At 39.8% G+C, this 19534-nt stretch overlaps 1 protein-coding gene across 1 annotated transcript in view; it reads left to right on the top strand.

Moving 5' to 3' along the window:
- Positions 1-18891, top strand: part of A2M (alpha-2-macroglobulin) — a 40941-nt gene extending 22050 nt beyond the window's left edge. Inside the window, exons 19-36 of the mRNA XM_073878004.1 lie at positions 149-377; positions 1122-1242; positions 1651-1772; positions 2162-2213; positions 6126-6209; positions 6488-6664; positions 6981-7068; positions 8454-8610; positions 9138-9212; positions 9644-9824; positions 11959-12182; positions 13946-14164; positions 14321-14448; positions 15373-15463; positions 16753-16821; positions 17796-17898; positions 18370-18411; positions 18751-18891. Of these exons, the coding sequence (XP_073734105.1) occupies positions 149-377; positions 1122-1242; positions 1651-1772; positions 2162-2213; positions 6126-6209; positions 6488-6664; positions 6981-7068; positions 8454-8610; positions 9138-9212; positions 9644-9824; positions 11959-12182; positions 13946-14164; positions 14321-14448; positions 15373-15463; positions 16753-16821; positions 17796-17898; positions 18370-18411; positions 18751-18767 (2179 nt within the window). The 3' untranslated portion in view covers positions 18768-18891. The remainder of the gene's footprint in view (positions 1-148; positions 378-1121; positions 1243-1650; positions 1773-2161; positions 2214-6125; positions 6210-6487; positions 6665-6980; positions 7069-8453; positions 8611-9137; positions 9213-9643; positions 9825-11958; positions 12183-13945; positions 14165-14320; positions 14449-15372; positions 15464-16752; positions 16822-17795; positions 17899-18369; positions 18412-18750) is intronic.
- The last annotated feature ends 643 nt before the right edge of the window (positions 18892-19534 follow it).

Raw genomic sequence — 19534 nt, forward strand, 5'->3', positions numbered from 1 at the left:
CCACTTTGAGTCTTGACTATACTCTCCTATATTGATATTTCTACTGAATGCTTTCAAGTCATGACAATAGAATTATTTATAGGGGTTCTCTTCCTGGGAAGGATTTATTTAACTGCTTACTTTCTGTTCACATCTCTATCTTCCCCAGCTCCTCAGGGGTGGCCGAAGTGGGAGTTACAGTCCCTGACACCATCACGGAGTGGAAGGCAGGGGCCCTCTGCCTGTCCAATGACACTGGACTTGGTCTCTCTCTTCCCGCCTCCCTCCGAGCCTTCCAGCCCTTCTTTGTGGAGCTCACAATGCCCTACTCTGTGATCCGAGGAGAGGCCTTCACACTCAAGGCCACCGTCCTCAACTACCTTCCCAAATGCATCCGGGTAAAGACCTCTCTTACCTAAATTGAACACAAGGTGTGACAGTCAAGTAAATTAAAAATTGCATTCTTCGAAATACTGACAAACTTCTGTGTGTAAGATGTGCTCACCCACAGAGGAATACTCTCAGAGACATTCATATGTTATAGAAGCTGTGGTTGCTGATATTTCCATACACTTGCAACTTCAAACAAGCTTCTGACCCTTACCCCAACCCCATAAGGTTAGGAAGCTCTCGCAGTATGAAGATTTCTGACACAGTGAACAAAAATCGGTACACTTCATTCTCATGTCTTAGATCCCACAAGTTTTCAACTTCTACATTCCATATATTTAACTTTCAAATATCATCATATAGCATTAATTAGATTAAACCTTACTTTAAAGGTTACTTGTGAACATCTTACCTCCGTTGAAACCATAACCATTTATAAATCTTGAATATTCTGCTGGGAGAGCCAAGGGAATGGTCGAGATCCCAGGCCAAAGAAGTAGGGCTCCCACAGGCAACAGACCATCGTGAGTTTTCCTCACCTCTTGTCCCATCCCATAAAAGAGCAGATTATCCAAAAATACAAAGATTTCAATGTCAGAACCACTGTAAGGTAGTCAATTGGCATTTAGATCATCTTCAGTATTAGGCAACCTAAGATCTAACTAAGCCCCCAATATACTTTATTTCAAACCATTCTCCCTTTGGTCTCCTTCTCCCTCTGATCTGTCTCTTTGTCTCACGTGTGGTTTCAGGTTAGCATGCAGCTAGACCTGAATCCTGCATTCCTAGTCCAGGAGAAGGAACAAGAGTCTCACTGCATCTGTGGGAATGGCCGACAAACCGTGTCCTGGGCAGTAACACCAAAGGCATTAGGTGAGGAACAGTCTCCTAGAGACAATTCTCTACTCAAGGATTGTATATATCAGTAGGATCCTTATATCTAGTGCTACTTCCTTCAGGCAAAGACCACGCCCCGCCCCACCCCCGACCCCCCACCCTCCCCCACACCCACCTACGCCTGCCACCGCCACTGTAGGACATTTCTTCTTTTGTCTTTTATTTTAGGATGTCTAGAAGAATATCCCCACTTCCCTTACCTCCATCTATCTCTGCCTTGAATTCTTAGGATCACAAGCCTCTAGTTGATGCTGCTTCCATTCCTGTTCCTGTGTTTTTATAAAACAAAAAGAGGTTACAAAGCATTGAACACTTATAAATCTTGAGGTTTGGAGGCACAGAGAAAGGAGGAGATGGTGCTCATCTGTATTGCCCCTTTCTTAGGAAATGTGAATTTCACCGTGAGTGCAGAGGCACTGGAGTCTCAAGAGCTATGTGGGACTGAGGCGGCAGTGGTCCCTGAATATGGAAAGAAAGACACCATCATTAAGTCCCTGCTGGTTGAAGTAAGTAAGCCTACCCATTTGATAGGTCACAGTGAGCCAATAAAAACGGTGGTGAGTTGAAGTTTCCAAGTTTTAGGTGAGAAGGGCTAAATAATACATAATCACAGAATATTTCACAATATTCTCTCTTCTGCCTCTCTCTTTTTCTCCATCTCTCTATTTGTATCTCTATCTTTCTGTCTTTCTCTCTTGATATTTACATAATTTTTCCTCACTTTCTTATCTATCAACCTGTCTTCTTCATATTGCTTATACTTATAGATTCGTTTATGTAATACATTTGGAAGTCAGCTCCAATTCTTCTCTTCACCATCAAGAAATTTGTGGTTCTGCTACCAACATACGTGATCAACAACACACCTCTGCCTTTTCTTTCTTTCCACCTACAGCCTGAAGGACTAGAGAAGGAAGCAACATTCAATTCCCTGTTCTGTCCATCAGGTAAGAGTCATTCATCATAATTAGAATAGCATTGACTAAAGTTTCTGTAACATTTAATGTTCAAAGAATCTTATATCTTATTGCTACACTTTCCTATGAGGTAAGACCCAGAGAACTATCAACCCATTTGATAAATGAGGCACCTGGTCCTTAGAGAAGTCATGTAATTTGATCAGGAAACTGTCCCTAACCCATGCTTTCCGAGTTTTTAATCTGTTATAGCACCTATACAAACACCCAAATGTCTTTCTGACCAGTATGTATGTGGTTACACACTGTATGATGTGTGTTAACCACTGTATGATGTGGTTACATAAAAAGTGAGTGGAGGGGCACCTGGGTGGCTCAGTCGTTAAGCGTCTGCCTTTGGCTTGGGCCATGGTCCCAGGGTCCTGGGATCGAGCCCTGCATCGGGATCCCTGCTCAGCAGGAAGTCTGCTTCTCCCTCTCCTGCTCCCCCTGCTTGTGTTCCCTCTCATGCTGTGTCTCTCTCTCTCTCTGTGTCAAATAAATAAATAAAATCTTTAAAAAAAAAAAGCGAGTAGAATCAAATGAACATTGCCAAAGGGAATGTTTCCTTGAATGTTTAGTTAATACAGCATATGGGTAGCTGAATTCAAGCCACCCCAACATTGAATTTTGCATAGCCAATAGCATTTGATAATGGGAACATGTTATGTCCTGAAGAAAGAATTGTCTTAACCTTTACCATTATTGTCATATCAATATTTGTTTGATGCCAATCTTGTACCTAATGCTCTATCAGTCATTTGAGAAGATACTAAAGAAACTCACAGCAGAATATATAAATTTATCTTGGTGGAGAATTTTCTAGTCTAAACAAAAACACAGAAACTTAGTACACTAAGAAATTTATCAACACAATGTGTTCTCACCTCAAACAATGTCAAATCAACATCATACATGTGTTTCTTGCCTTTCTCTGTCTACCTCCTAAGTTCTGTTTATTATGTTTATTATACTGCCAAGACTTCAAATATATAAAATCTGTTCTAAAAACATAATTGCCTGGTTGTTTAGCCTTATTTCTACATTTAAGTGAACTTGCCACCAAATCCTTTTATCATGCCGTGTCTTCCATTACTGAGTTCTTCATTTTGATTTATTTCTTATGTATTGAGGGCTAATCATCAAGTAGTTCTATTAAAATTAATTTAATTGCCCATGTAATACAAAAATACATTCTCCTTTACAAAACATAACAAAACTTCATATTAAAGGCAATATTTTTCAATACTTTAATGATCATCCATGTATGTTTAGGAATAATATGCACATGATTTATATAACTCGTACAAGTTTCATTCTATAACTTCTATAACTAAGTAACATTTTATAACTTTTTACTCAGCAACCTGTTTTAGAAATCTAACCATGTTAAATTATAGAACTAGGTAATCCCTTTTAGTCCCTTTTAACTCCATACTATTAATATATCACAGTTCTGATCTTTTTTTAGCTATTCTTCAATTTGTTTGACTATTTGCCAGAATGAATGAATGAATGAATGAATACTTCCTTATGTACAGTTGCAAATATATTTAAGGTAGATACTAAAATGTGAAATTCCTAATTAAGAGGGAACATCTATATTCTTAAGTTTTAATAGAACTTCAAAAAACTTTTCTTTATTACCTATGTTAATAGTCCCATTGGTTGATATTTCCCTGCATGATCACCATCATCATTAGCCATCAAAGTTTTCAATTTTCCTGAAAAATTTGGATGAAAAATCTATTGTTGTTTCAATCTAAATTTCTATAATCACAAGTGAGGATGACCTTTTTTTTACATATTTATGAATGCTTTCATATCCTCTGACTCTTCAGGTTCTAGTGGTTTGTCTTTTTTCTGATTCATCTGTATGACACTGATTCTTTATTGAATAAGTTGCAATTATTTTTGCTTGGTAATTTCTCTTTTACCTTTTTATGGCATCTGTTTTCTTACAAAATTTTTTTAGGAAACGTAAGAGAGGTTTTTTTAACATACAAATAATACATACATAATTATATACTTAATTACAAAATTAAATTTAAATAAATACAGAGCTGTGTATATTAACATAATAACATAATTAATATATACAACTTGATGAGTTTGGAAATAAGTATACACCTGTAAGACTGTCACCACAATCCATACCATAAGCCTACCCATCACCTCCAAAGGTTTCCTCCTACTCTCTTACTATATTTTTTTGGGTGATAAGAACACTTATTATGAGATCTATCTTATTAGCAAGTTTTTAAGTATACAGTATGATATTGTTAATAGTAGGCAGTTCTAGAATGCAAGCTGGTACAACCACGCTGGAAAACAATATGGAGGTTCCTCAAAAAGCTAAAAATAGAGCTACCCTATGACCCAGCAATTGCACTACTAGGTATTTACCCAAAAGATACAAACAAAGTGATCCAAAGGGGCACCTGCACCTCAATGTTTATAGCAGCAATGTCCACAATAGCCAAACTAAGGAAAGAGTCCAGATGTCCTTGGACAGATGAATGGATAAAAAAGATGTGGTGTATATATAATAGAATATTACTCAGCCATCAAAAAAATGAAATTTTACCATTTGCAACTACGTGTATGCAACTAGAGGGTATTATGTTAAGCTGAATAAGTCAATCAGAGAAAAACAATAATTATATCATCTCACTCATATGTGGAATTTAAGAAACAAAGCAGAGGATCATAGGGGAAAGGAGGGAAAAATAAAATAAGATGAAATCAGAGAAGAAGACAAACCATAAGAGACTCTTAACCATAGGAAACAGGGTGCCTGGGTGGCTCAGTGGGTTAAGTGTCTGCCTTCAGCTCAGGTCATGGTCCCAGGGTCCCATCGGGCTCCCTGCTCAGAAGGGAGTCTGCTTCTCCCTCTCCCTCTGCCTCCCCCACTTGTGCTCTCTCTCTCTCGCTTTAAAGTAAAGAAATAAAATCTTTAAAAAAAACTTTTTGGAAACAAACTGAGGGTTCCTGGTAGGGAGAGAGGTGGGGGGGAGGGGAGAGGGGTAACTGGGTGATGAGCATTAATGAGGGCACGTGATGTAATGAGCACTGGGTGTTATATACAACTGATTAATCACTGAACTCTCCCTCTGAAACTAATAATATATTTTATGTCAATTAATTGAATTTCAATTTAAAAAACAGTAGACACTGTTCTGTACAACATAATCCTCTTGCAAAACTGAAATTTTGTACCCTTTAACAAAAGTTCCAGTATTTTATTTCATGAGGAAGGGGGTGCAGCATGAAGATAAATACTACGATTCTCTTTCATCATCCTGAAATTTACCAGTACTCAAATGGCAGTAAATGTATGCCTATCAGCAGCAATTATTTTATTTTCAGTGAGTCACACTGCTCATCTTCATCCCCACTCCCATGTCTAGGGCTTCCATAAAAATACTATTTTCATATCTGGCAAAATCTGATGGCAATAAGGACAGAGCATTATTGTAGAATTCAGGAAATTTCAGAGATCTTTCCTTTGCTTATGTATACATTAAGGTTTTTTTTCATTAAACTTTTGAGTAATGAGTTGAGGGATGAACATTAAACAGATCGTCTTGTGATAACCATCTCATGCTAGCCACAAGATGACTACAACAGAGTCACAACATCATGGGCACTTCTCAATCTGTAGCCTTCTTTTGGAACACACTCTACATACAGAGGGAAAAGAGAGATGAGGCAGGAGAATTTCTGGAAATGTCAGAATCCCATTCATACACTTTTAAGATATATACATATCTACTTTGAAAACAGAAATATTAAAAGAGTGACAACTTTTCAGAACTTTAAGTGTAAGGCACAGTTCTGGCTTCTGGGTTTGGAGGTCTTCAAGAAGATATATGGCAGAAATCATTCCCATTATTTCTCTAGGTGCTGAGGTGTCTGAACGATTATCTTTGAAGTTGCCAGAGAATGTAGTAGAAGAATCTGCCCGAGCCTCCATCTCAGTATTGGGTAAGCTCCAGCCCTAGTGACTTATTCTACTATATTGATAGTTTTTACCGTATTTCTTTTCCATAAATACTCAAAATCACATCCATAATATTAACTGTATTCGTCCCTCCTTCTTTGGGCTTGTATGCTGCTCCCAATCATACTTCTGTCCCTGTACAACTCACTCTTCCTAAAAATCTTCATTTTTCAATCTTCCCAAAATTATTCATTTCTTCCTAATGATTCAGACAGGTTATAATCTATAAGCTTTCTGATGTCCCATCTCTCCCATTCCCTAGGAGACATACTGGGCTCTGCCATGCAAAACACACAAAATCTCCTCCGGATGCCCTATGGCTGTGGAGAACAAAATATGGTCCTCTTTGCTCCCAACATCTATGTTCTGAATTATCTAAATAAAACACACCAGCTGACTCCAGAAGTCATGTCCAAGGCCATTGGCTACCTCAATACTGGTGAGTGATTAAATGAGTGAAGACGTCACGGTGTTATTTTAACAATAGATTGGATTTCCCAATAGTCTTGAGTTACTTAGCAATTCTATGATATGTTAGCATATCATAGAATCATAGTTACTGTGATAAGAATGACAGTTAATTTTATGGTTATTATCCAGTGTCCAACCTCTAATAAATGCTTAGAATGCAGCACCTTGTAACATATGACAGCAAAATTTAAGGAATATCACAAGAGAAACCAAGGCATTTTAGTAATTTCTCTGGCCACAACGTATACAATCTGTCATATTGTTTCATGAACCTTCCATTTCAGGTTACCAGAGGCAGCTGAACTACAAGCACCACGATGGCTCCTATAGCACTTTTGGGGAGAAATATGGCAATAATGAGGGCAATACCTGGTAAGGGATACACAGTTTTTCGAGGTCCTATTTTTGTACTAGCTCTTTTACATATATTATCACAATTACAGTCACAGTAACCTTATCAGATATGTATTATTAAACCTATAGTTGGTTATACTCAACAAATATACCAAGGGTAGCAAGGCAACAAATAGAAAAGCTGACATTCAAATACACGTATGTTAGATTTGTCCCCCAAATTCATCCTGTTGATAATAACCAGGGTATTCTTTCTAAAATAGCTAGTTTTTTGAGAGAGAGAGCACACACGAGCCGGGGAAGGGGCAGAGGGAGAGAGAGAATCTTAAGCAGGGCTCCTTGCTCAGCACAGAGCCTGACATGGGGCTCAATCTCATGACTTGAGCCAAAAATCAAGAGTTGGACATTTAATTTCAGGTGCTTAACTGACTGGGCCACCCATATGCCAAGATATAGCTATTTTTTTAAAAGGTTATTTTTTTTCTAGAATAGCTCCCATAGCCATGAGTTTTTTAATATATGTCCAGTGAACATATCATCCAACCTCTAGATAAACCATGTTAACTTCAGCTTTTTTTTTTTTTTAAAGATTTTATTTATTTATTTGACAGAGAGAGACAGCAAGAGAGGGAACACAAACAGAGGGAGTGGGAGAGGGAGAAGCAAGCTTCCTGCTGAGCAGGGAGCCCGATGCAGGGCTCGATCCCAGGACCCTGGGATCATGACCCGAGCCGAAGGCAGACGCCTAACGACTGAGCCACCCAGGCGCCCCTCAGCTTTTTTTTTTTTACTTCAGTTTTTAATATGTTTTTAGATCATACTCATCTTGACTGTGAATAAATAGGAAGAAAGAAATGAGGAGGACCCAGTGACATGCAACACTGTTTTAAAATCCCTAAAGCATGGGGCACCTGGGTGGCTCAGTCAGTTAAGCACCTGACTCTTGATCTCAGCTCAGGTCTTGATCTCAGGGTCACAAGTTCAAGCCCTGTGTTGGGCTCCACGCTGGGCATGGAGCCTACTTAAAAAAAAAAAATGAATAAGTAAAATCCCTAAGGCAAAGCAAAGCAGTTTGAAGTTATTCAGTCTTCTAAGTGAGAAGATTCTGCCATCTACAGAAGGAAATCTCTAAAGAGAAGAAAGCCTTACTCAAATAAGTAAAAACAAGTAATATCAGAAGTGCTTCGACTCTCTGTAGCAATGAGAAAATGAGTCAGCAAGGAAATACTAGATCTAGCAGATTAATCAAGCGGTCTAAAGGCAATGGGCATTCTACATACACAGGAATACCCGTCAGGTGACTCACGTCAATGTAAACAGCATCATAAAAAGCCTTTACTGTGCCGCAGTTATAAAACGATTGTAACGACATAAATATCATCATCCCCTCCCCCGCCACTCAGGCTCACCGCCTTTGTAGTGAAGACTTTTGCCCAGGCTCGAACCTATATCTTCATTGATGAAGCACACATCACCCAAGCGCTCATCTGGCTCTCCCAAAAGCAGAAGGACAACGGCTGCTTCAGGAGTTCCGGGTCTCTGCTCAACAATGCCATTAAGGTGAGATGTTCTTGGAGCTAGTTTTGGTTTTTCGTTTTGTTTTTTTAATAAGATTTTATTTATATATTTGAGAGAGAAAGCAAGAGCGCACAGGCAGGGGGAGCAGCAGAGGGAGAGGGAGAAGCAGGCTCCCCGCCGTCCGCTGAGCGAGGAGCCCGATGCGGGACTCGATCCCAGGACTCTGGGATCATGACCTGAGCTGAAGGCAGACACTCAACCGACTGAGGCACCCAGGGGGCCCTCAGAGTTAGTTTTGATTTGTCCATTTATGATGTCTACAAGGATGAGAGGAAGTAATAATGTAGGAATTAGCAAAGGTAACTAGCTAACTAACTAACTAACTAAGTAAAACCTGGATCCGCACCAAGAGAGAGGGGATGGAACTTAGGTTGATTGTGATAATTGGCCCCATGGGGATGAGTAGGAGTGAGGATAAATTCCATGACACAGCAGAAGGCAAAGAGCTAAGGAAGAGCGTTCTCAGAAGTTAAATTACTCAAATCTCTCTCTGGGACTCACAATTACAGGGTGGAGTGGAAGAAGAAGTGACCCTCTCCGCTTATGTCACCATTGCCCTTCTGGAGATTCCTCTCCCCGCCACTGTAGGTACCACCTCATCCCCCTGCTGAGGCATAGTTCTGGATGCACATGAAATTGCTGCCCTGCTGTCAGAACCACCCTCCTGCTAGAAGTCAAGTGTCAGCTTTCCTTTTATGCCATGATGGCGCTTCCCAGATCAACAGAAAATTGGGTCAGTTGGCTAAGAAAGATTTACACTGTCCCAGTGATGCCCCTAAGCTATTGCTCCCCTAGAGACCTCCCGCTACTGCCATGTACACACCCAAAATGAATTCTGAAAACATGGCCCGCGTTCCTGCCTTATGAATGTAATGATAACATAAAGGTTCTATTCTCTCTATCCACGAGAATGAGAACAGATGGACGCATGCATTTGAAAAATGATCTGTGCTTACCTGGGAACGCTAGCATCTCTGGCCACATAGCTTGGTTCCTGCCTTGTCTCCCTCCCCAGCACCCCGTTGTCCGCAATGCCCTGTTCTGCCTGGAGTCAGCCTGGAAGTCAGCCAAGGAAGAAGCCCATGGAAAGCATGTCTACACCAAGGCACTGCTGGCCTACGCTTTTGCCCTGGCAGGTAACCAGGACAAGAGGGTAGAGACACTCAACTTACTTCATGAGGAAGCCGTGAAGGAAGGTGAGCGCACATCTGAGATCTTCTCCCATCCCCCATTCTCTGTATCAAGAACTGTACTGCAAAACCCCCACACCTACATCCTGTGATCCCTTTCCCCTCTCTTCTCTTGTCTATATCACTATAAAATCTGAGATTTCTTTAGCAAGTCACACACCAAAAGGTAAGAGGCAGTATACTGTAGTAGTGAGAAGCTCAGCCTCTGGAGACTAGCTCCAAAACATTTCACATATGAGGCCTTGGCCAAGTCACTTACCTTGCCTGTGTTTCAGTTCCTTCATCAGTAAAATGGGGATAACAATAGTATTTACCTCTTAGGGTTGTGTCAATATTAAATGAATTAATACAACCGAAGCACTTAGTAGACTATATGGTACATAGTAAGTGCTTTAAAAGTATTACCTATTATGATTACAATAGCCATTCTTTTTTTTAATTTTTTTATTGTTATGTTAATCACCATATATTACATCATTTTACAATAGCCATTCTTCATATATACCCAATCCTTACCTGGTGCATCATATCATCTTATTTTTTTTTAAGATTTTATTTTTATTTATTTATTTGAGAGAGAGAGAGAGAGAATGAGAGATAGAGAGCACGAGAGGGAAGAGGGTCCGAGGGAGAAACAGACTCCCCGCCGAGCAGGGAGCCCGATGCGGGACTCGATCCCGGGACTCCAGGATCATGACCTGAGCTGAAGGCAGTCGCTTCACCAACTGAGCCACCCAGGCGCCCCGCATCATATCACCTTAAACATAAGAAAGGACTGAAGGAAATAACCCCACGAATAAATTCTGGTATTTTATGCTCATATCACAAGTCTGATAATGTTGATAAATCTATTCACATTCACACGATATTCCTATGTGTACAGTGGTCTATATGAGGGGTCAAAGAAATAGAAAATAAAAATGCAAATGATATTTTATCCCCTAAAACATATTCTACCTTTCTCCCTTGACTGTGCCATTAATTACTTATCCTTAAAATGTACTGGGAATATTTCAGATATACAAAAATACATAAAGAATAGTTAGCAAACTACTATATACTTTCCTCCCAGGTTAAGAAATACAAAATTACCAGGCAGGAAAAATTCCACTCCAAAAATATCACTCCCACCTCCAAAGGTAACCATTATCCTGAATTTGTCATTACAATTTCCATGGGTTTCTTTATTTTTTTCCTGCGTACCTATTTCTAAACAATATTGAGAATTTTTACGTCTTCTTCATCTTTAGATAAACAGTATCACACTTTTGAGTATTTCTGCATCTTGTTTTCTTGCCTGTTTGTCTGCCTTTTGTTTTTTGCATTCAACCTTGTGCTAATAGAGTCCTCTATATGCGTGCCTGTGGCTCTAGGTCGTTGTTTTCACTGCCACATAATATATTGCAGTATATACATAGGTCATACTTTATATTAAGGAGTCTCTCCTCATGAGTCTTTTCTTGTGTCTTATTTGTGGCTCTTGCAAACCATGCTGCAGTGAACCCTCATATACATGCCTCCTTGTACCCATGTGTGAGTTTCTCTCAGTTACACTTCAAGAAGTGAATTGCTGATTAGTAAGCTAAACATGTCTTCCCCTTCGCTGGATATTCCCAAATGGCTCTCCAGAGAACAGTTTCCTTCCCACAGCAGTGTAAATCAGTTCCCATTTTTTCACATCCTTGTCAGCCTTTGGTATTTAAAGGCTTATGTATTTTTTTCTGGCCTCATGAGTATGAACTCCACTATCTCACGTCATCTGCGATCCTCACAAGAAACCTCTATAGAAAAATTTATAGAAAATTTAACAAAGCCCAGATAAGGTCTGGATAACATCAGAAAGAGGAAATCCCCACAATCGGTGAGGGAACTTGCTCTTGCTCTTTTTCCCCGACAACCCAACCATGGCAACCATTTGAAAACTTCGATGGCTGTGGGCTTCTGACGCCAGCAATGTCATCTGCCTTCGACTGGCTGAAACAAACCAAGTTCAGGTTTACACAGAAGGAAAAGTTTCTAGATAAGGTTCAAGAGAATAGAATGGGAATGTACTCCTTACTTCAGCTCCGGCTTCGGTACTTTCACCTTAAATTAAATAAGAATATGTAGTCGCTCATAAATCTCTTTTTCTCATCTCCAGGTAGTTCCGTCCATTGGGAGAGACCTCAGAAACCCAGGGCACCAGTGGGGCATTTTTACCAACCCCCGGCTCCCTCAGCTGAGGTGGAAATGACATCCTATGTGCTCCTGGCTTACCTCACGGCCCAGCCTGCCCCGACCTCAGAGGAGCTGACTTCCGCCTCGCGCATCGTGAAGTGGATCACAAAGCAACAGAATTCCCAGGGGGGCTTCTCCTCCACCCAGGTCTGTGTTTCCCAGAACTTTTCACTTCACCTTTAGGTATCAAAAGTTTTGAACAAACTATAAAGACACGCAAGAAGAAAACCTGAAGTTGGGAATAACTTGGAATGAGGAAAATATTACTAGTATTCAGGGATAGTGAGAAATAAGGAAAAATGAAAGTCAAAGAGGGCTAAAAAGAAAACACCTGCAATCCTAGAACCCCATCCTTTTTATCATCACAGCTCCCACCTCCCGATAAAAACTCTACCTCCCCAAAGAAATGGGACCCGGTATGCAATGGCCACAGCAGAATGAATAAAAAACAAAAAAACAAAAAAAACTACCTTCTGGAATCTTCTGGAAGTTCTAAGAGTGCCTTTCCCAGGAATGCTACTCAAAAGCCAATAATCTGCCCTTGCAAATCGCTCCATTCATAGGTCCCCTTTAACTGACTTATTTTAAAGCTAACACATTTTATGGTTCCACTATTCTGCTCTTATTATACAAACATCTGTTCACCAGGAGCATGAAGAATTTTCTTTACTGCGCCAACATCCTGAGCCTAACTATGTAATCTTATATCTTAAAAATTCATCAATATGTACACAGCAGGACATTTCATCTTCAGAGAAGTTAGAGGTTAGCCCACAGGCTAAACCTAAAAGAGAAAGAGAATGTGACAAAATGGCATCCATCTTTTTTCATTGTATTTAATTTCTTACTTTTCCATATGAATGGAAAAAACTGGACACTTTTATTAAAACAGTTATTCTTTCTTAGAAATCTATTATTTAAAGACTGTCATTCAGGTTCAATGCTAATAAGAATGGAGAATATGACATGTGGGGGTGGGAGGAATCCAGACTTCCAATAAAAAAGGGAGACCCAGGACGTCAGGGTGGCTCAGTCAGTTGGACGGCTGCCTTCGGCTCAGGTCATGATCCCAAGGTCCTGGGATCGAGCCCCACATCGGGCTCCTTGCTCAGTGGGGAGCCTGCTTCTCTCTTACCCACTCCCTCTGCTTATGCTCTCTCTCTCTCTGACTAATAAATAGAATAAAATCTTAAAAAAAAAAAAGGAGAGAGAGCCAAAAAATGGCAATAAGTTAAGAAAAGAATTATAATTAAGCATGACCTTCATCATGGCTGCAAACAACCTTGGGCTTTCTCAGGGCACTGACCTCAGCAGCAGAGCAGAGTTTAATCTGGGGTGAGAGCCAGACTAAACTTTGGTTGAGCAGTGGCAGGTATGACCAGTTATCAAGTAAGACCTCTTAGGCAAATAGCTAAAGCCAGTAAATGATTCCCATTCACGTATATTTTCCGCATTCCATATCCCACAATTATTTATAGATAGAAAAAGGTCGGTTTTCTGAGAAATAAAATAAGCTTCTTCTTTTTTTTTAAAGAGTTTATTTATTTATTCATGAGAGACAGAGACAGAGAGAGGCAGAGGGAGAAGCAGGCTCCCTGCCATCCCCCGAGCAGGGAGCCCGATTCAGAACTTGATCCCAGGACCCCAGGATCATGACCTGAGGCTGAAGGCGGATGCTTAACCGACTGAAACCATCCGGGCGCCCCATAAAATAAGCTTCTAAAGCAGATATGTGAATGTTATGGTTCTATCTAAGGCTTATAATCAATCTTGAAATTAGAACTCCAGTATTTTAGTGAGCGAAGCAGGAAAAGAGGAAATCAAAGCCCCAGTTGTGGCAGCTGACATGGGCCTTTGGGCCCTCGGGAGGTTACCAGGCCTACGCAGGTTCTCTCACTCGTCTCTTCCAGGACACAGTGGTGGCTCTCCAGGCCCTGTCCAGATACGGAGCAGCCACCTTCACCAGGACTGGGAAGCCCGCACAGGTGGCCGTCCAATATTCGGGGACACTTGTCACAAAATTCCAAGTGGACGACGACAACCGCCTGTTACTGCAGCAAACCTCATTGCCGAAGGTTCCCGAGGAATACACCATGACGGTTACAGGAGAAGGGTGTGTCTACCTCCAGGTGAGACTCTCGGGCCCCGTCGGGGCAGAGGGTCCACATTAGCTGTTCCCACGGAAAACCCCTGACTCAGCAACGGAGAGGGCAAATCAGAGAACCAGTGGAGGAAGTTGGGAGGAGAAGGGAGAAACACAGATTTTTGTCTTTGATGTTCCACAGACATCCTTGAGATACAATATTCTGCCAGAAAAGGCAGAGTTCCCATTTGCTTTGGAGGTACAGACTCTGCCCCAAACTTGTGACAGACCCAAAGCCCACACCAGCTTCCAGATCTCACTGAATGTCAGGTAAGACTTCTGACTGAATCATCTAATTCTGGGCATAACAACCAGTCCTCTTACTGGAACTCCTCATTAAGCTGAGTAGTGTGTCAGTTAATGTTTGCACTACATTTATTGAAAAAGCAGTGTGTCTGTCCTCATGCTCATATTATAGAATGTCTCCGTGGTGGGGTACCTATACATGGTCCATCCCCTGCCTCCAGGATCTATGATTGTCGAACCCCATTATTTAAAGGTTAATTCCCCTCAATAATAGCTAAAGAAAGAACGTTAGCCCTTGCCTCTGACCTGAATTCCTGATTTAACTCTAATGTCATTGAGCCATTCTCTGATTTCATTCTCTTGTAATGAAATTCTATATCATCCTTGCTTTCTCCAGGGCAGAGATGGAGAAGTCTTGAAAAGTATGAAAAGAAGGAAGTAGTGACTCTCCAGTTAGAATTCCTACTGGCAATAAACAAATCTCCGATTATATACAAAATAATCAATTTGGGGGGAAAATAGATGCAACAGTATTCAAATGGCTCCAGGGCTTACAAAAAATGTATCTGTCCACAAGAATATTCTAACCTGGGTGGGGATACTACACAGGAAAAAAAGTTAAAAGTATATGTTTAACTTTACTTGAAGGTCTCAGAGCAGAGATTAGAGGTCTCAGACCAAGCTACGCATCACGTGCTTTCTTAAACTGCACAACCTCGAGTCCACACACATGAAGTCCCAGTTCATCAGGTCTAGGGTACAACCTGGTCTTTGTGGCTTTAACAAATTCCCTGGAGATTCTAATGCACAACCGTCTTCCACTTGGGTAGGATATTTAGGAAGACTTCCACGTACCTTTGAGGGCTGTGAGGGTTTGCTCCGGGCATAGGGAAAGAGAATATTTAATCACACAGAAAACCCTTATTCCTTTCTTCCCTGAATCTTCAGTTACACCGGGAGTCGTCCCACCTCTAACATGGTGATTATTGATGTGAAGATGGTATCCGGCTTCATTCCCCTGAAACCAACCGTGAAAATGGTAGGTCTAGTGTAAGTCCAGGAGGCTCTATTTTATTTAATGTTTTAGGTATCTCCAGACTAAGAAAATATTAAAATATTTTAAATCACTTCTATCAAAGACTAATACTTTCTCCAAAGTAAGAAATATAATTTAACATGCTTGTATATGGGTTTTTTGGTGTTGTTTTTTTTTTCTTCGTTAAACTTTGTTTTAATGGGTCTCAAAATTCTGTGACAGATTTTTGGTCAAGTTGTTCCCACTAAAAAGTACTTATTTCAAAAACTAATTAGTTAAAACACACACACACACACACACACACACACACACACAACACAAACACACACACACACACACACACACACAATCGAATGGTCCACAAAAACATTCTGTCTTCCCCCTGAAGGTTTTCCAAGGCATTTTTATCATTAACCAGTCTTCCTTTTAAACTTAAATGGCCAATTGAAACAAACAGTTCTGTGATCATTCTTCCACAGCTGGTTAAGACTGGAGTGGCAGGTATTAGGGATAATATTCATTTAGCCTCTTGAGGTTTCTGGGCAGACGTGGTAACCTTGCCAGCTCCAGCAGCCTTTTCGTCCACTGCTTTGATACACCCACGGGGACTGTCTGTTTCGTGTTACAAACAGCTGTCTTCTAGGAGCCACATCTACTAAAAGGAGAATGTCAGCAAGTTCCTTCTTTCACGGAGCTTAGACTCTTAAGAAGATAAAGCTTAGGGGCGCCTGGCTGGCTCATTCGGAAGAGCGTGAGACTCTTGATCTCAGGGTCATGAGCTTGAGCCCCACATTGGATGTAGAGATTACTTAACTAATAAGACTTAAAAAAAAAAGAAGAAGAAGAAGATAAAGCTTATGCACCAGTGGAAAAAAATGTGAATGTGACCAGTAGACATAAACTATAATTATTACAGAAGTTCAGAGAAAAATGAGATTGCTATAAGTTAGAGCAAGCAAAAAAGTTTAGGGAAAAAAACTCTCTTTCATGAAGGAATAGAATATACACTGAACATCGAAATATGGAAAATTCCCAAGTTTAAGATACTTATTTCACTTTTCCTCAGATATATCAACTTTACACTAATAGGTCATGTGTCATACTAATATCAAACCCTGCATCCAAATTATCTCTCGTTTTTAATTTAAAAACATTATCATCTTCACTTACAACAATCACTTGAAGAAACTTTACCCTCAGGCTTAATTTGGTAATAAAAATTCTTCATTTCTCTGGTTTTCCCAGAGGCTTCATCTGTTTATTAACATTTGTGATGTATTAATGTTCTTCAGCTTGAAAGATCTAACCATGTGAGCCGAACAGAAGTGAGCAACAACCATGTTTTGATTTATCTGGATAAGGTGAGAGCCCTGCCAATCTAGTTGCAAAAGATATATAGCTAATAATCTCTCTAAGGGAACTATACGAATCCTATCCTAAGGGTAGTGAATGAAGGCATTTTGGAGACATTGCCTCCATGGCAAAAATTTGAGCATTCTAATATTAATTCCAGTAAATATTCTCCTCTCCTTTATTCGCATTTCATGTGAGACTACGGGAAGAAATGGCTTATTATAATACTGGGATATGAATACTTCTTGGACCCCATAAGGAAAACATTCTCTGCACAATGTGTTTTTGTCCATAAGTTATTTTGAAGGTATTGAGTAATGTAAGGAAAAAACCCCTGGGTTTCTTCCTTACATTATTACATCAACATCAACATAATAATTGATGTTATATATTATATATATTATATCTCAAATATATCAATTATATAATTCGCATCTCAATTATTATATCAACAGTATAAAAGAGGAAAATACTGTCCATTTCAGCAAGGATGTACCATAAAATGATAAGATCAGTCGACCAATAAACCAATCTCATTTTACAGTTATGTATTCTAACATAATTTATTCATTCATATGTTAATGGACATTATATTTTACAAGTTTTGTGAAATTTTAACAAGGCTGTAATGATAGACCTTTTATATGACTTTTTAAGTCAACATAGTATTTCTACAAGACAGAGAAGTAAAACTATGCCAAATCTCTTGATATGTAAAAATGAACATCGCCATTCAACCAACAAAATCATATATCATTCACCCCCTATAAACAGAGCCCATGTACCAGTACTGATAGGAGTATATGAATGTTTGGGTTAGTTAAGAAAAATTTAGGGATGTTTTCATTCACTCTGGAAGCTTTCTGTACAACTTAAGGACATTGTTAGTTGTTAAAAAGGTTTTTCCCTCCAAAAGTAGATGAATAATTAAACTCATCCAAAGAAGAGAGAAGAAAGCTTGTAACTCCCTTTTGCTTTCTAGGTGACAAATCAGACACTCAGCTTGTCCTTCATGGTTTTGCAAGATGTCCCAGTGAGAGAGTTGAAGCCAGCCATAGTGAAAGTCTATGATTACTATGAGACAGGTGAGTGTGAACAATTTTGACTTCGAAATTAAATTTCTGATCACAAAAATTTAGGTTTGAGAAATGTGTGGGGGCAACTTACTACACTGTTCTTTCATTTTTGTCTCCATCAAGTCTGATTCTCCTCTGTCTTCTATACCTACATTGTAGAGACTACCTATCATATAATCCATCAACTAATACAGACCACTTGTGGGATATTTAGTTCCCTTTTCTTCAGATAAATCAACTATAAGACAACATGAGACTTAAATAAGTATAACATTTGAACTGTCTTTCAGAAGTTTAGGGGAAAGATATATACTGTATTTGAAGAGTTAACATTATAAAACAGCAAGCAATGCATCAAGTGGTTAATGCTGATGTTTCTGATACAACTCTTCCCATAATAAAAGATTTTTTTAACTGACCTGTATCCCATAAATGTTTGCTCTCCCTCTCACTTCACTTAATGGTTTTGTTTTTATTCAGATGAGTTTGCAATTGCTGAGTACAATGCTCCTTGCGGCAAAGGTAAGTAATGCACACTCCTCCCAAACGCAGTCAGACCCCCTTGGCTTGTCTCTTACATCTCCTCCATAAAGTTCTGGCTAACTATTTTTCACAGACATCATCTTGTTCACAGTGCAATTTATAATAGAAAAATGAATTTACTGGGAAAGGGCCACTGAGGGTTAAACTTCAGATAGTTCATAGGATTATTTATTGGATGCTTAGAAGTAGTAAATCTCATTTCCCACTATACTAATCAGGTTTCCTTAGACAGTATGCTACCCAGATCTGAGAGATGGAATATTCACTGATCAGGAAGCCTGAGTCCATCTTGATTGTCTCTTCTTTCCACTATCACAGATCAAGGAAATGCTTAAAATCCACGACAATGAAAACCGCTTTGCTGGGGTCCCTGTTCCACAGACTGAGGTCTCTGTGGAAGAAAAGAATTTTTGTATCTTTGAGAATTTGAAATAAACCTTTTTTTCCGGTCAGTCTTTATTACTGTTTCCTCATTCATTCAATAAACACTTATTACATTTCCACGTAATTCCCAGTAGAATCCTGAGATTAAAAATGCATAGCAGTCAAGGGTTGAGAGACTTCAGAAAATGAGAAATATTACAGCAATGTTGGTCTGAGTAAGCTTCATTAGGAGTTGCAGGGAAAGTATTGGATTATGTACTAGGAGAGTGGGAAGGGTGTTTGGTTACAGGAATACCCTAAGAAAAAGCCAGAGTGCATTTTAGGAAAAAACAAGGCTGTCTCGAGTAGAAAAGAATTTCCACATTAAAGGGAAATAATGAAATACAACGTTGGATAGGTCACACTGGGAGGCAGCATAATTAGGTGGAACTTCACCTGAATTGGGGTTATGTGTCCTCAGAACCAAATCTGCCATTTGACTGATACGAGTGATTAGTCAATTAACTGTGGGTCTCAGATTCAGTAAAGGATGACAAATGGAAAATGCTGAAAGGGTGACACATTAGAAGCGAGCTCTCTTAGGGGCGCCTGGGTGGCTCAGTCAGTTGAGTGTTGGACTCTTGATTTCGGCTCAGGTCATTATCTTGGGGTCGTGGGATCAAGCCCCATAACTGGGCATAGAGCCTGCTTGGGATTGTCTCTCCTCTGCCCCTCCCCC

This window comes from Callorhinus ursinus, unplaced genomic scaffold (genome assembly GCF_003265705.2).
Source record: "Callorhinus ursinus isolate GAN/ISIS: 27379988/994484 unplaced genomic scaffold, GSC_fseal_2.0 scaffold27, whole genome shotgun sequence".
NCBI lineage: Eukaryota > Metazoa > Chordata > Mammalia > Carnivora > Otariidae > Callorhinus > Callorhinus ursinus.